This window comes from Calonectris borealis, chromosome 1 (assembly GCF_964195595.1).
Source record: "Calonectris borealis chromosome 1, bCalBor7.hap1.2, whole genome shotgun sequence".
Classification (NCBI taxonomy): domain Eukaryota; kingdom Metazoa; phylum Chordata; class Aves; order Procellariiformes; family Procellariidae; genus Calonectris; species Calonectris borealis.
Genome location: NC_134312.1, coordinates 69,568,388 through 69,585,324, shown reverse-complemented (window position 1 = coordinate 69,585,324; position 16,937 = coordinate 69,568,388). Strand labels below are relative to the sequence as shown.

At 45.5% G+C, this 16,937-nt stretch overlaps 1 protein-coding gene across 1 annotated transcript in view; it reads right to left on the bottom strand.

The window, feature by feature from the left end:
* Nucleotides 1-211: 211 nt before the first annotated feature.
* CACNA1C (calcium voltage-gated channel subunit alpha1 C) overlaps nt 212-16,937 on the bottom strand; it is a 208,888-nt gene continuing 192,162 nt past the window's right edge. Inside the window, exons 38-46 of the mRNA XM_075168159.1 lie at nt 15,903-16,030; nt 14,629-14,763; nt 13,295-13,647; nt 12,392-12,418; nt 10,895-11,023; nt 10,310-10,419; nt 8,226-8,329; nt 5,143-5,466; nt 212-4,881 (exon numbers count right to left, since the gene is read on the bottom strand). Of these exons, the coding sequence (XP_075024260.1) occupies nt 4,585-4,881; nt 5,143-5,466; nt 8,226-8,329; nt 10,310-10,419; nt 10,895-11,023; nt 12,392-12,418; nt 13,295-13,647; nt 14,629-14,763; nt 15,903-16,030 (1,607 nt within the window). The 3' untranslated portion in view covers nt 212-4,584. The remainder of the gene's footprint in view (nt 4,882-5,142; nt 5,467-8,225; nt 8,330-10,309; nt 10,420-10,894; nt 11,024-12,391; nt 12,419-13,294; nt 13,648-14,628; nt 14,764-15,902; nt 16,031-16,937) is intronic.

Sequence of the window (16,937 nt, the reverse complement as noted above, 5' to 3'; positions counted from 1 at the left end):
GGGCTGCTTCACTTCAGCTCACTGGACCAACGGGTTGGGGTTTCTCATCTACACGTACGAAGCAAGGCCTCCAACTTCATCTATGACACAGGTGAACAACCCCATGGGCTCGCGGTGCTGTCACCTCGTACGATTGTGTCTGTGTGCAAACGCGCATACTTTTCATACAGCAATCTGAAACTATCAGGCAGAAAAGACACAGGAGCCTGGCTGAGACCCATACAACTGTTATATTGGCGTCAGTCTAAAGAAAGCAATGATACATTGCTTTGGAAATTATCAAGAAATGTAAAAAATGCATTTGCCCTTTTTTTGTTGTTGTTGTTGTTGTTGTTGTCATCATTGTCGTAGTCATCGGGGGCAGGGTTCTGAGTCAGAAAACAAAGCAGAAATAGATGCGATTCTGTACATGGCGCCTCTCTGGCTGTCCTTCCGCGGGGGAGTGTGGTGGGCAGGGTGATAAAACAGGCGGGACCCCTGCAGTAGCAGCAACATCTACACCATCATCGTTCACATGTCCAGCTGAAGAGGCTGATGATGCAGAAAAGGTCTGTGGGTAACGAAACTCCAGCTCTGGATCATGAGTTCCACTTTCTTCCCCGTCACGTCAGCCACACAGAAATAAGGAAGAAAAAAAGAAATGCACCCGGTGTGGCTGGCCCAGTACTGCCTGGAATAATGAGCAGGAGTGATACAGGGAGGAGGTTTGTTGTTTTATAAGAAACGTCTTTAGTCTGCAACGTACTCTTGCAAGTCAGAGATGCTCAGTGGCAAACAGCAGATCGTCTTCCCCATTCTTTCCTTCCATGCCACTCCTCAGCCATCGGTTCCTTCAAAGCTTCCATCCACAGCACAGTGATTGTACCCACCATCCACCCCCATACACAGGGAAAGAAGGACACTCCAGGAACTAAACCTGCCCCCGCCTTCCCACCATCCCCCAGACTCTACCTCACCTGAAGGAGGCAGTAGCTCTTTGCTCAGGCCTGTCACAATGTGCACATTGGAAGTACCTCAAATGAAAAAAAAAAAAAAAAAAGCTGCCCCCCCCCCCGAAAGAGAAATTTGCACAGCTGGCACCAGCAATTACTAAATTTAACACCTGCCCCTCAAACCACAAAAGTCATCTGTGTTCTCTGCTAGCCACGTGTTTTCCACTCTGCAGGACCTAAGGGGTCTTCCAGCAGACAGCGGGGTTTCCCCTGGCCATTGTAGGCTCTGACCCCCAAGGGAGTCACAGCTTTCACTGGGAATATGTGTGGGGCGTAATCCTTTCCACCATTTTCCTTCCCGTCAAGAAAAATGCTAAAAGATGACATGCGCTGTCAAGCATCCAAAACACCCATTGCCACTACTAATTTAGATCAGTACTTTGTTTCTCAGGAGCAGAGAACACCTCTGTCTCCCACTGGGAGGGTCGGATGGACTTTCTAGTGGAAGAAAACGAGAGAGGGAGCCCTTACACTGATTTGATTTTCGGAAGCAGCCGGGCACAGCGTTATTTCCTTTCAAGTCGCTTTGGAGAACTTCAGCACTAGCAGCAGCAAACTCAAAGGGAGACACGCTTACGTGCCCGTCTCGATACAGGCATGAAGGATGGAAAGGATGAGACTGACTGACATCAGCTGGATACTTTCTCCAGGGAAGTCTTGAATTAGGACTTTGTGGCCAGATGGTTGTATAAATGGATTGATATTTCTCTAGTTTAAAAGGATTTTTTTTTTCAAGGTATCTTGAGCTGCTACTGGCCGGTTCAAAATGACACCGAAAAAAGTGCACTGTCAAAAATACCCTTTGCTATTTCTGCTTTATGCCCCAGAGAATCAAGAAGAAAAGCAAGGGCATTACAAAAATAATGTAATCAACATATGCAATAAATGATGTTCTCAGACATCTGCAGAAGCTCAAGATTTGAATGAAAGTTTAGCTCTGAGTCAGATCACACCTCCTAGCTCAGCACTGATCTGCAAGTTTGTGAACCATCTTGAGAAGGGGGAAAAAACAGCAGTAGTCTAGACAAAAATCAGTTGCATAAAATCTAACAATACCTGCCTGGTTTTTCAGCCTCTCTCACGGGTTAGGGCCAAGTATCGGTGTGAGGAAAGTCAAGAGAGGTTCACACTCACTAGTAGGGAAATACGGCTGGGACATGCTGTGCTGTCAGATGTTTTGTGACTTAGAATCTGACCCATCCACTAAAGTCTGGGAAGAGGGATGAGACTGTGCATAGGAACACAAAAAAGTCCCTTAAGATCTGCATCTTGACCAGACTGCAGCAATTCTCCTAAGCTCTCTCCCTCACTTACCCTCTGCTTTCAGTCCAGCCCAGAGTTAGATAATTTTACTTTTCTAACGATTCTGCCTCCTGCATTTGCTTATCCCAGGATCCTGTTACAATCGATCAGGGTCAGCTATTTAATAAAAGAAGTTTGACAGCAGATTGTTATTTCCCTGCTCCTTGAATTGCTGGTGCCAGCTGAATACGTAGGATGGATCTGCCAAATGGGCTTGGGAGTCTTGCCACCCTCGAGTGGGACGGGACCTTTAGAGAAACTGAGCAAAAGGAAAGAGAACAAAGCCTGAATAAAACGTCCCGGTCTCGGGAAGAAAGATTCTCTACCAATAAAGTCATCGTGCATGTTTAAAGGGAGTGAGGAAGAAGGAAAATGAACACAAGATATGCAAAATCAGTAACGTTCAACCTGTCAGTGGATTGCAGAATAGTTACTTACATCAGGTACACTTTGTTCATTTTACAAATTAAAAAAGAAAAAAAATAGTACCCCTTTCCCCAACCACACGTAGAAAAGCACTTAAAAGTTCAAAGGTAAAGCTTGGCACATTCCAAATACGAAATGATTCACTTGACATGCAGCAAAATATACAAGAAGTGATTCTTTTTTTTCTTTTTTTTTTAAACAAACTTAATTCAATTCATTATCTTTGCTTGGCACAATTGCAATTCATTTTAAAAAAATATTTGAAAAATACTGAAACTGACCTGAATTCAAGTATAACGGTTTCTTCAACAGAAACATTATCAATGCAATAAAACATCACACGGAATATATCGAAGCGTAACGCCTTCTGTTTTTTTGTTTCCCCCCACCCCTGCAATTTTTTTCTATACAGTTTTAATGCCAACACAACTTACAATTGTATTTTAAAATTAATATTATTGCATTGTTTTTGCATATCTTGTGGAACAGAAAATGCAAAGAGTTACTGATTCCCCTTTCAAAAGCAGAGACAGTGGTTTGTTTTTGCATTCAAATGGCCCCAGATACAAATCTCCTGCAGCTCAAACCAGGATGTGGAGAACTGCATGCACTTACACACACATGCGCGCGCACGCACACTCGCTCCGTATTGCTCCCACACTCACAGATATACTTAGCACTAAAAAGAACCCAAATCAATCACTCAAATGTGCAAGACTATATCAAGTGCATTGCCTACTATCTTTAAATTATAAAACAACAACAAAAAAAGGAGGTTTCAATTACTAGCAAATAAAATTACAAATTCTTGGTGTACATAATGGTTGGTAAAACTCGTCTATCGTTATACTTCTACCAAATTTCAATGGAGGAAAAAAACCAGTTTAAATAATACAACATGATCAAACCAATTTAACATTTGCAAAGGTGAAAATAAACCAAAACAAAAAGGTAGGTGATTACAAAACATTGTAAACACTCCCTTCTCCCTCCAAAAAAAAAAAAAAAATAGTCAAAATAAAAACTGCAACATGCTTTCAAGAAAATATCAAACTGCAAAACAAGGAGAGATCTACACAAGCCCACCACCACCTCAGCAAGTGCGGGGCAGGTCGGCTCAGCCCCGCCGCAGAGCCTGCTCCCCGCTCTCCCACTGGCTGGCATGGCTGGCTGTCTGAGCTCTGATTGGTCGGCAGGAGACTGCCTGAGCTCGGATTGGCTGGCAAGTGACTGCTCGAGCTCTGATTGGTTGGCAGGAGTGGCTGCCTGAGCTCGGATTGGTTGGCAGAGACCGCTGCCTGGGAGTCTCGGCAGGGTTGGGCAGCGTTGCCACCTGCCCCTCGGGCGCCCTCGGGCTTCTTCTGCTTCCTCCTCCCCTTTGCGGTACGGGAATCCACAGCAGAAGAAGTCTTCCTCTCCTTCTGAATCAAAGGGCCTTGGCTTTATGGAGACGGTGAGGCTCATACAGAATATGTGCAAAATGATTTTTACAAGCAAAGTTGAAAGACACCCGTTTGACGCAGGGTCCTTTTGGCTAGGGCCATCCACAGGAAGCTGAGGTTCCCCTTCGCGCTCGGGAGGCAGTCGTCGTTCCTTGTGCAGGGACTGAAAAAAAGAGGGAGCTGGCTCTCCTCCTCTTCCTCCTCCTCCTCCTCACTCTTCCTTCATGGACACGTGCTGGGGTTATATCCGCTCCTGAAAAGCTTTCTTACACCACCCAACTCTGCGACTCGTCCCAACAGAAATGAATGAAGAACGCTGTTCCGGTTACTCCAGGTCACGAGAACAGTGAGGCACTTCTGAAACAAACCCATTAGGAACATTGAAACAAATAAAAAACCAGCATCGCTTCCAGCCCTGGCAACTACAGGCTGCTGATATAAATCCTGCTGTCCTTGAGCTCCTCCTGACTTTTTCTACAATCCGGGTTCTGCACCTCTTCCTCTTCCTCTCCTGCACTGTCCTGCCCTGGGTCCCTGCAGTTAACAAAAGGCAAGAGGTTGCCATTGGGGCTCTGCTTGCTGTTACCATTGAGAATGTTGTCTGCTGCATTTTCCATCTCTTCTATCGTCATGTCACAGGCGTCTGCGAGCTCCTGGGTTGTGACCTCAATGAACTTTGGATCTTGAGCAAACTGCATCAGTCCTTCCGAAATCAAGACCTTCAAAAGCAGGTAGGGAACCAGAGACAAAGACATACGTTAATAGTCTGCATCATCAACCCTATCGCACCCCATCACAACCCTCTTTACCGCTGTATTTTCCCCAACGGTCCTTCTCCCATTCATGCTGCTAACCGCTGCTTGGAGATGGGCTCTCCTACTCTTGGCATTGTGGGCAGCGATATACCCCTGCTCTAACGAGGGCCGCATTTCTAGTTGGCCTTGACACTGCTCGTGTCCTTCGTGACTCTGCAGTCTTACCGCTTCGACCAGGCTGCCAGCGCTGCCGTGAAACTGCCTGCTGCTCCCTCCGGTCTGGCTGGGGACGGTGAGGGAGACCGGCCTGGCTCTCCTCGGGCTGCTGCAGCCGGTGTTGTCAGTGAACCGAGAGCCGCAGTGTACTGACGGGAAGCTGCTGTTGAGCTTCTCACTGGACTCTGCCCCGTCGAGGCGCAGAGTCGGGATGCTCTGTTGCGGCCAGCCACGGCTGCAGGGTGTAGCGGGGGGCGTAGCACACAGCCGAGAGAACATGGTGGGGGAATGGCTTCGCTGGAGCAGGGGACTCAGGCCGGCCACCGCTAACGCCTGCGGACAGAGGAGGAACAAGACGAGTGAGAGCCTGCTCTTAGCAGCAGGGCTGGAAGGAGGAGGTGCTGGAGAAACTACCCGAGAAAGGCCTGGAGGGTCTTGAGGCTTGTGAAAACAGCTGCCAGCTGCTGGAGCGGTTTGGATGTTTCCTGCGGACTCATTTTGCAAGCTTTCCTTTAAATGGTGTATCGTGCGCTAGTGCCAAGCACCAGACAGAAAACTCTCACGACTGTGGTTTGTCAGCCTTGGAGCCGCTGCACTGACAGGAGGGATGCAGCCCCACTCCCTCCCTCCCGCCTTGCCAGAAACACCACCTCTTCTCCAGTGGGTGAGACAGCAATTCATTTTCCCACCACTGCCACCACCCATACTGCTAGCTTTTACTGCCAATTGCTGTGTTTTCTGTAAGTATCTACTCTGGAACCTGAATGGATACCAGATGTGAAATTTAGATGTGTCTGCAGTTGGCAACAACTCTAAATCCACCACTGGATTTTAAGGCATCTGCTGTTGGTGGGAGGATCAATATCTGATGATTATACTTTGAGCCATCCTGTCCTTCCTCTGAGTCATCCAGCCTCCTTTTATAACAAATTTCTCAAGAATCCCCTTGTTGCACAGGGCTGATCTGATGCCTTATTCATGGTGACTGCTGCCTTGTTCCATAAGCAATGATGTCAGAGTCATAAGCTCATCTCACAGAGCTCACTACTGCCTAGTATGAGCAAATAAATAAATGCATAGAAAACACAAAAGCATGTGTGCTCTGTGTTGCAGAGAATCCTCTTGTTCGGGTTGAGGTTAGTCTCATCCAGCTTCAGCTATCTGAAGGCTATGTGTTTAGTGTAAGCTAGCTGTGCAGAGAGACACCAGCAAGCCTCCTGCCTGATACCTGCCTGAAAATGCTGTCTGGAGGACAAGACTTGGACAAGACTTCTACTTGCCCTCTGGAGATGCTCTTTCCCTCTGTTGACCGCAGTGAGACTGAACTGACCAGTTTAAACTAGACAGCTAACTTTAAGGTATCTAAAGCTAAGTGAAGCTCAGTCCATCTGCCACTGAAATCCTTAGGAACCGATAACTATGCTGCGCTGATTATTTCAGTGACAGATGAACAAAAGAATCAATTATTAGTCACCTACAAGCTTCACCAAGATTTTCTCAGGAATTAGATGTCAGACTCCTATCAAATTTCAGTGAGGAAGCAAGCCCTTAAAAGTTCATCTGTGTAAGTCATGCCCTGCAGGCTATGATGGCCTCAGGACATCCCTTAAACTGCTGGGACTTCAAGGAAAGCCCTAGATCTGTTAGGCAGGACAGTTCTTCAGCTTGTTGGCAGAAACATATACAAGGTCTTTTATCCAAGATGTAAGGTACTGTGGAGGTTGAAAGAAGCTCTTAGGGATTGCTTTGAGCTTCAGCTGCATATATTTACATATCATGACGTATGAGTATTTAAGGAGAATACCCCTTCAAGCATTCAAGAGCAACCAAATCCATTGCGCTTAGCAGAAGCAACCTTTATGTTCTTGTTTTAAGCACTGTTGTAGGCTAACATTTTTGTAAACATATGAACACTGCTGAGTGTTGTCAGCTAGAGGCCAGGTGCCTATTTGAGGGTAACCCTTTGGTCTGGCTGAGTGACACTGGGATGAGCAGGGCCCCATCCCTCTAGGTTTGGAGCTACGTGGTGGGATGAGGAAGGGTGAAGTAGCTCCATCCTCTTTGTACAGGTTGGAGGGAGGTGATTCTGCCGGCTGGGTGGGATGAGAGAGTGGGAGGCATGTGTCCCCTCCGCCTGGCTTGCCGTGGGAAGGCAGGAAGTCTCAGGAGGGCTGTTGCTGCGATGGGGAAGGTGGGAAGCTGTTTCCTGCCCACTCCTCCCTGCCCCAACACGTTTGTTGGTTGTCCCTGCCACAGCTGTAACTCTCTGCAGACCACTGCTTTCTGGAGCTCAATCCAAACTGGCTGGGAGTGCAGGTGAGAAGAGCCGGGGAGCCTCAAGCGCGCTCATCTCTCACTCCTCTGCTCTGACTTCTCACTCCTCCCGCCCCCGCCGCGTGGCATTTTCTGTCCCTGTGGCAACCTAAGGAGGTGGAAGGCTGTTCTGCCCTGCCCTGGGGGACTGCACAGAGCAGGACGCCTCACTTGCAAGGCTGGCACTACCATCTGCACCTGTTTTTTTTATGGTGACAAAAAGTGGCATCATCAAACTAAAAGACACAAATCTACTTCGGACTACGACAGCTGGCTAATCATGTAGATACGTGCCTAAGCATACATTTGCTAGGCTGCTGAATGCAGTTACAAAGGGCTTAAGAAGCTGATTAATTACATGTAATCAGTTTATGTTTTAAAATGATTAATTACAGTTACTGGTTACCTTTAATTAATATGAAAGTAGACCCTGCACATTTTATTCATATGCATGCTACCATCAAAGCCAGTGTAATTGCACTGCAGCATGCAATTTGGGTAGTTATTTTTATCTTTTAGCTAGTTTTTTCTTTTACTCTTTTATGGACATCAGAAAATGTTAACTCTGCTGACTCCAAAGGACGTGTTCCTGTAGCATTCTTCTGGGAATGATAAAAATCCTGAAAGCAGGAATGAGCATGATGCAAATATGATTTCTAAAAATTGGACCTTTGATATGGGTGAGAAACTATCCCAGATGGTTTTTAAGAAGTTGGGGGCACTGCAGGTGGTAGGGTCTCAGTTATATTGCTAGGCCCTTTGTGGTTATTAATGCTTACCTGATGATGTACCAGATGCAAAGGCAGAACTGTCTTCTGCGAGACGTCTACGCCCTGGTTTTTCTGTCTTTTCAGACACTCTAAGTGAAACGACGCTCTTCGACCTGAAACAGCAATCACACACAACTGTGTCCATCAGTCATACTACACCACAGTTACTCTGGTTTCAATGTCTTTTAGTGCAGTCCCATTGGAGATACAGCAAAGACACCCATATTTTAGGCTCTGTCCACTTTCCCTCAACACCTTGCCCTTCCCAAAGCATTTGTATTTACAAAAAGCAGTCAAGCATCATGGACCAACCAGCACTACCTTCCAAGCAAGCTGCAAAATAAAATTCTGGACGATGATTTTTATTTTTCCTCTTTTAAAACACTGTCCTAGTAGATACCAAGCAGCTGATTTCCCTCCTAAGCAGTGGAAGTGTTCTCAGACCTCTCTGGTTCAGGTAAAGCCCTCAGCGGAACTGATGATGGCAGCTGAGGCTCTGGTGCTGTGCCTGGCTGTACACAACGTGCAGGAGGGGACATCAGGCTGCTCAGGTGACATTGGCCTCCTGCTTGCATGTGATCTGTGTCCCTTAGCTGCCAGACATACCACAGTTTATGAGGCTGTGTCTATAGCAAGGTCAAGTGGAAGTGAATTAATCAGTGGTTGAATTCACTGGTGAATGGAAGGCTGCTTATATAGACATGAAGCATTTTCAAAATTTGGAGAGAAGGGAAGAGAAAAAAGCTTTTTTTCTCTTGAAAAAAAAGAAAAGATTTTAGGGGGAACTATTGAAACAGTCGCATTGTTTACTTGCTATAAAATTAAACTTCACTTCTGTAAATATGAGAAAGGTACTCCCTATGCAGGAATTTGAAAGTACTGCAAAGTATGTTTATGAACAAGTACACAGGCTTTACTTCTGAAGAATGGCAAATAAATCCAGTATTAAAGATAGAGCTGCATGGCACACTAAAATATTTTGTGGACTTCTTGATCCTGTTGCTATTTTTCTAAAGAAGGAAAGAAAATTAGAATTCTGAAAATAGAAAGTATCTATAATATTGATTTGTTGAGAAAAGGCCCTCTCAGGGGTTGGAGGAAATGTGTTATAAGCCGGAGCATGAATGCTACAATGCAGATGAAAAGTATTTCCTCTTTCTAGAGAAAAAAACTAATAAAATGACTGTGACATCACTGTATAAACATTCACTAGAATGTAGTTAATGAGGCATTAACTACAAATGACTGCAAATTTGGCCTTATAGATAGATATAGGAATTGTAATTGCCTAATATTTTAAGTTTTAAAATAAAGTAAATGCTTTTAAAATACTCAATTTTACAAGCATCCTGAAGGATTTGAGTGAAGACTCAGTAGCCTCACTTTAAACGTAACACTACCTAGTCTGTCACTTTTATTTTGTAAGAATATATTTTAGATAGAGGATTCTCTTTAGTTTCTCCCCCAAATGTCCTTTTTCTCCACACCAGTACTCAGGAAAAAGGCTGTAAAATATTCTACATGAAAGAGCTCATTTTCTTCCAGACTCTCACATTTGTTCTGATACTTTCATAAAATCTTGTGATTCATGGATTTCACCTGAGTGTAGCCTGCACGTTCAAGCACTTGAAAATCTTCAGGTACAATTAGAGCAGAAAGGAAATCTGTATTGTATTAATTTACTCTGAAATTCACTGTTTTCCTTGTAGCGGACAAAAGAGACAACCTCTCCTACAGAATACACACAGAACAGAACACCGTATACTCAAGGCTAACCCATTCGGTGACTCCCTGGTGATTGTTTGGAGAGTCTATAGCGCTATAATAAACTCCCCTAATTCACAGGCAGGCTTAATCAAACAGATCACATGTACTATCCAAACAGCCACAGATTCATCTACCGACTGAGCATAAAGTCAATAGAGTCACGTGCATGATCAGGATCATATGCACGCCGTGGGATTCCTGGTCTCACGAGCTAAATGCAGCAAACAGCAACACCTGTGCCCACACGCTGGGATTCCTCCAGCAAGATGTGAGAACTCGGTCAAAGCAGAGGAGAGCACAGCCCGCATGTCACGCTGGGATGTTACCTAGTGCTGAGGAGCACAGAAACCCTTTCTTCGGAGAGTGCCGGGTGTCCTCTCCTTTGTTGTTTTCTGGTGGAGTAAGTTGTCTGTTTTCATCATCTTGGTATGCAAGCCTGGAAAGGAGAACAGAGGGATTCTAGAAAAGCAGCTGATATTGGACAGAATAACCCCTCTTCCAGCAGGGAAGCCAGGAAGATCATGCTATCAAATGGACGCAATTGCGAGCTAACTTCGAGCTATAACTGGTCCGGGCGCAGCAAGAGAGACCATGAGACAGAGAATGCTCTAAAGATGAGATCTGGGAACATTAGATGGTAGAAGTGAATGGGGGGGCGGAGGCCCTACAGATCCAGATGTCTCATTCAGAGGAGGAGGAAAATCTTAGGTGAAAGATATCCTTTTCAATGTTACTTCTCAGGGCTGAACCACATTTTTAAAAATTATTTTCTGATATTTGAGTTGTCTGACTAAAGTCTTCTGGCCTTATCCCATAAATTGAAATTTTTGTAGAAAAACGTCACCTCTTCCCACCTCTACCCCTTAATTAACGAACTACCCAAACACCTTGACTAAAGCTGCAAAGCTCACATTTCAGTAGAGAGCAGACTTGGTTCACTACAGTACTCAATGTCTTCATTCAAATTTTCATCGTAAGTCTCATCCTGAGACACTTCCTCTTGGCAAACAATTGCCAGCTGGCTGTCTCTGGAACTGGAGCTAATGAGCAAAAAAGACAAGTCAAGATATGGAGATGGTAAAGACAACCTGTTAAAAAGACAAGAATGACAGGCTCCATCTGTCTCAGTTTATTATAATGTTGAAGAGCTATCATAGAAAAATCAATGACTGAACAGAGCTGCAGGGTTCACAAATACAAAGCAACAACCTTTGTCTGTGTCCTCTTTCAGAGGAAGAGTTTCTTAAATCAATGCTGAATGACACTGTAAACATATTATTGTCATTTGTGACTACATGTACTCTATAAATGTGCACATCACACTGACCACATTTCCAGAGATACACCTTACTGAACTCGAAGTAAAATCTGAGATGGGCTCTTGGAAAAACAGCTTTTTCCCTTGTTGCAAAAGCCTTGGTTAAGAATTTCAGAGAAGCCTCCTAGACACTAACAGTAACCCTCTCAGCTCTGTGGTGTATGGTCTCTGCCTCCCAAATCCCTTACTTTGCACCATCTCTCCCCTCTGCTTCCTGTCCATGCTCTCGTCCCTTGCTGTCTTTTCCATCTTTGGTCCCTTTTTTCTCATCACTATCTGCAGAGTGCTTCTACTGAATTCAGTAGGATCTGTTCAAACCCTTAAGTGTGAGAGCCCTTAATTCCCTTCTTGCCTCCTCCTTGTCCCTCTGTTTCACGTCTTGGCCCTCATATTTCATTCTGAGTTTGTGTTTTCTGAGGAGTAAAGTAAAATCTGAAGGTAGTGTGGATCTTCGAGATACTGACATGGAGGTGTTGAGCCAATGTCGGTGTGTTACTAGCATTTGCAGAAGAAAGCAATGAGGTAGGTTTTTTTCATCTTTCAGGGACTGGATAGGAATATTATTTTATCATTTGATTTGAGCAAAAAGCACTAGGAGCAATGTGCATATGCATGGTATAGAACAGCCTGTAGGACAGCGCTGGAGTGACCTTCCTGCTGAGATGGGAGGCAAGTAAAACTGCTAAGGTGCAGAGGGGAGAAATCAGTACATGGCAGGTCCCCCTATTCAACAGTCTGTGTTTAGCCAAAACCATACAGAATTTTTATAGGAACACACCAGGGTGTACTTCACTGTGCTGTGATCAGAAAGTGCCTATATGTGTGAGCCCAGCTAGAAACTCTAAAAAACCCCCAAATCTAGAAACCAACTAGAAACAGCCCATGCATCACACTACCTGCCTGTAAGCAGAAAAGCCCTGAGTTGGGAGTATTTTCTGGAGATGTCATGGCGATCATTACCTCTTTTTCAGCCCTACTGACACCAAAAAGAAGAGCTCATATTCAGTGTTAATAAGGATTTGGATTTTCAATGGGACAAACAATGGGTCTTACACCCAGAGAGCATTAAAGCATGAGGGAGAACACGTACCGTCCCAGTGTTTCGTAGTAATGCGTCCTAATTCAAGGAGGGTACCCAAGGAAGCAAGGAGAGAAAAGAACACCGTGTTAGCAGTGTCACATCAGCACAAGTCAGCAAGGGGAAGGGCAGATGGTAACACATGTTGTGCAACTCCTGTGGCCTCCCTCAGGAAGGCATGAAATTACTTGGGCAATTCTGCACCCACTGAATTTCCTCCATCTTGCTGTCCTATTCTGTCCTTTGCTGGGGCAGCATTTCTCCATCTTTTCACGTTGCCCACTCTCTGCACTGAAAAAAATTTTCCAGCTCTTTCCTGCTGTTACTGAAACGGTTAAAAAAAAATCCTGCACTGATAAAAATGATACTCCTTCCTTATCGGTCATCTGTGTGTAGACAGCCTGAAAGCTGTCGGGAGAAGGGGATTTTCTTTGCTTTGCACAGTACTGCTTTTCTGAAAACCTTGCCTCCCTCCTCCCATTATGCCCTTGGTCACCTCTCTAGGGATGTGACCCACTGAATGAAAAACCACTGACTTCCACAAAACTCCCTGTTGGGCTTAAGAGATGAATTACAGTCCCTTTGTCTTTTAGTTAGCAGTTGATAAAACACCTCCCTGTGGTGAAAGAGGGATAAATAAGGCTCCTTTTGGTTCTTACAAAGGTTTCTTCATGATAAAGCCCAAAGAAACCAAGTGTGTTGGTCAGTGAGAGTGCTGCTTCTTTGCAGTGGTCAACTGATGCATATCTGTTGCACCCTGGACTTTGGCACAAGGGGAGAACCAGAAGGCTCAATCCAGGCTGCAGGCTGGGTGATGTCTGGTGGGTGACTTCAGCTAGGCAGCAATGCTCTGGTATTTGCGTGCATGTTCCTCTCCCTGGTCCCTTGACCCACTCTCTGCTCTGTGAAGCTTACCTTTTGGAAGGTAGTTTCCAAGGAGCCTCCTGCACACGTATGGTGGGTGACAAGGGGGTCCCGTGGCCTTCCACTGTGCTGACAGTGCTGGGGTAGCTGGGTGGGCTGGGGAAGCGGCACAGGGCAGTGTTGTTGGCATTGTTGATGTTGGCATTGGAGCCTGAAGATGAGTAGCTGCTGGGAGTGAAGGTGGAGTCCACCAACTTCTCATGAGATGGAGACTCGGTATCTCCCTGGTTGTTGCCAGACTTATTGATGTGCAAAGGTCGCTGGGTGGTGAATGTCTGGGGGAACGCGCTCCTGCCATCACTTTGGTAATAGCTGACATGGTTTCCGAACAAGCCTCCGGCTCTCTATCAGAGAAACAGAAATTATTTTCCCTTTGTGAGTGAGAAGATGTGCAAGGGCCCTGGTGTTTCCTGCTTAGCCTGTTGTTGAGGAAAAAAAAAAATGTGAGGACCAAAACATGCACGATGGCACTGGTGCTCTTTCTGCCAGGAGATAGTGCATGGACTCCTCTGTCAGAGAGACTAGGCATATGCAGGCTGTGAAAGCTTTAGCTTTCTAAGATATTTCAGAGGACTGGCCAGGTGCATAGGTGAGGCAAAGGTGTCTCTACACCTTCTACCAGTCCTGGGAGTGCAGAACTGGGTAGGGAGGCAAGAACCAGCTGCTTTCCGGTTTTCACAGTGCAGTTACAAAGCAACATTTAGACATGAGAGGGAATTTGAGAAGAGCACCAGAAACTATTAATCACCTGGAGGAACAAGTGAAGAAAGATTTAATGAGCCAGTTATGTACTGTTTAGATGATGAGTAATGAAAGGGACTGACAGCATCTTTCTGTAAGGAAAGGAGGAGAATGCCAAAGGAGAGGAAATATTACCAGAGGAGACAATTACAAGAAATAGAAATGAAATAAGAAAGAGAAGATTTAGGTAACTTGCTCGGAAAATTTCCTCCTTCCATAGGAGCTCTATTGGGTTCTGGTGTACTTTTTGGAAGGATGCTACTTGTGCCACTGAAAAGAGGAGTGAACAAAACACTGAAGTGTGCCTGGCTGCTGCTCTGCAGACTGTAGGATGGCTGACCTGACTCTTTGGCCATTCTCATTCTGATTTTATTTAGGTTTTATGAGGGAAACTTCCATTGAGAAGAAAATGGGATAAAAACTCTGCAAAGATCTCAGGACTTGGCACCCTGAGTCCACCACTCTAGGGTCTAGAAAACAAGAAGGAGGGCCCAGCTGAAATACAGAGCGCATAGAGAGAATGTAGCACTCTTTGAGCTCAGCTACTGGTCTAGCCTCAGCTTGTAAACTTGTTCAGCACCTACCCGGAAGATATCATCTTCAGAGGCAGCAGAAACAGCTTCTTTCATGGCCTTATCTAGCTCTTCTTCAGCTGTCAGGTCTCCAGAAATTGCTCGTCGGATCTCTGGCCCAATGTCGTGAAGTGTGCGCAGACCAGCCTGCAAAACAGCAAACTATAGAGCTTCATATCTCCGAGTGGGTACATGAGAAATAAAAGCAGTGCTATTTCTTCCTAAGCACTGTGAAGCCCTTTGACTTAATATAGCATCCCCAGCTCCTAGAAAAACACCAACAAATTCTGTTCTTTCATCTCCAGCTTAGAGAGGGAAAAACTCTTAGCAATTCAATGCAGGAATGTTTGTTGCTAGTCCCCTGGCTTCATCACAACAGGACATAGACATAAATCCACAGGCTTGACTAAGCAAGTCTGCATGCTTTCAACTTTGGATTCTCAGATCCACAACCAGAAGCCCTAGAGCAGCCACAGTTCCAGCTGAACCATGTACTCGGCGCCTCTGAAATCTCTTCTTTTTAATCAGCAGCTTAAATATGGATTTAATAGCTAAACTTCTGGCATCTGGACCTGGACAGTCCTCAAACCCCTCACTGGCTGGAATCCGTTCCAGGGAGTCCATCCAGGGAGGTAAGCTATGGGTACGCTGAGACCTCAGTCTGTATCTGTGCCTGCGTGTTCCAGCACTTTTTAGCTTGCTGGAACTCCGGAGTCACCCTTCTTCCTTACTATACACTCGAGAGACATAGATGATGCTGCTTGTACAGTCAATGGGGCTTTCTCATTCTTTCACACAGCCTGGTAGTCCACCCAGTGAACATGTAGCACAGAACAGATCCCAGGTCTTAGAGCCTGATGCCCCGTCCGTCGATGGCCTTGGAATCCAGGTATGCTTTTTGCTTTTTAACTGATTTTGCCTCCTAGCACATGCTCTGCCTGATTCTGTTATAGTGACTTCCCTCAGAAACAGTAGAATGAATATGGTAATAAGCAAATGTCTGCTTGGACACTTCATACCAGTTCTCTAAGAAGAACCCAAATTTCAAATATTACCAGCAGATTGATAAACTGTGGATATACCTCATGTGTGCCTTCCACCTCCAGAGCTAAGGGATGTGGCTTTTAGTACATACATATCCAAAACGATTGAAGTGGTAATTCAAGGGGTCTACAAGCTCCTTTCCAGTGGGGATAGCCCATTGCATCTCCCAGAATTGTTGAGAGGGAAGTGGGGTCAAATGCCTCTACTGTACCACCCCTGTCCATCCTGTGCCCGCTTGTCACCTGCAAGGAGAGTGCGTTGCGTTGGGAGGGCTTGCCCACCAGTCCCTGTTCTTTACGTTTCTTGAACTTCCTGAAATACTCCTGAATCAGGAAAGTGGCGTAGAACTTCCCGACAGTCACCTCGTCATCTGCAAAGGGGTATTAAAAAAAAAAAAAACAAATTAAACAATCAACTGATTTTAAACAGTGTATTTGCTAATGGGAACCTTGCAATTCGCAGCAGAAACACTAGGCACCGCAGTACATCTCTGCTTTTTATGGCATCAGGATGTAGGGCTGAAGGAAGGGATTGCTCCACAGCCAGAGCTTGCTGTAAGTAATCAGGAGGAGAGGTGCATGTGGCATTTGGATAGACTGGTTCTGCTGGCAGAGAACCCCTATAGCTATGCACCTCTGGAGGTACGTTGTTTATGGTGAAGTGCCTCTAACCTTTGCAGTCTCCGGTATTGGTTTACCACACAGGATCTTCCTATAGCAGCAGCCTTCCAAGTCTGGGTCAACACATGCTGCTCTGTCTTGTGATAGCCTGGGGTAATACATACTCAGAGTCTGGGTTCACCAACAGCATCTGACTGACCATCCATCCCAGACCTGATCTTGCCCTTCTCTGCATTGAAAGTTTGTCTGGTTGTGCCTAGCATGGGTGAGAGTGAACCAAAATGATCACATCTCCCCAGAAATGCAGTCATTGCTGTATTCTCACTCAATACAAACTGTCAATGAACCAAAATGTGCACTAAGTTTTTATCCAGGTAACTCTCCTCCCTTCCCCAAACCCACTGGAAATTTTGTAAGACATGGTCCACTGACTTCGGAGCAGGCTGAGCAAGGTTCAGGATCTGGCTGCAACTGTTAACTAACTACCAAGTGCCGTTTTGTGCTATAGCCCCTGGAGCCACCTGGAAGGTCAGTGAAGGCCACACTGGATGCCCATGCACCTGGGGTCCCAAGAAGCCTAGCAGAGAAACCTTGTCCAGAAGCCTGGTAATGACAGCTTACCAGGGACGCTGCATAGAAACCCCCAGCAATCTGTTA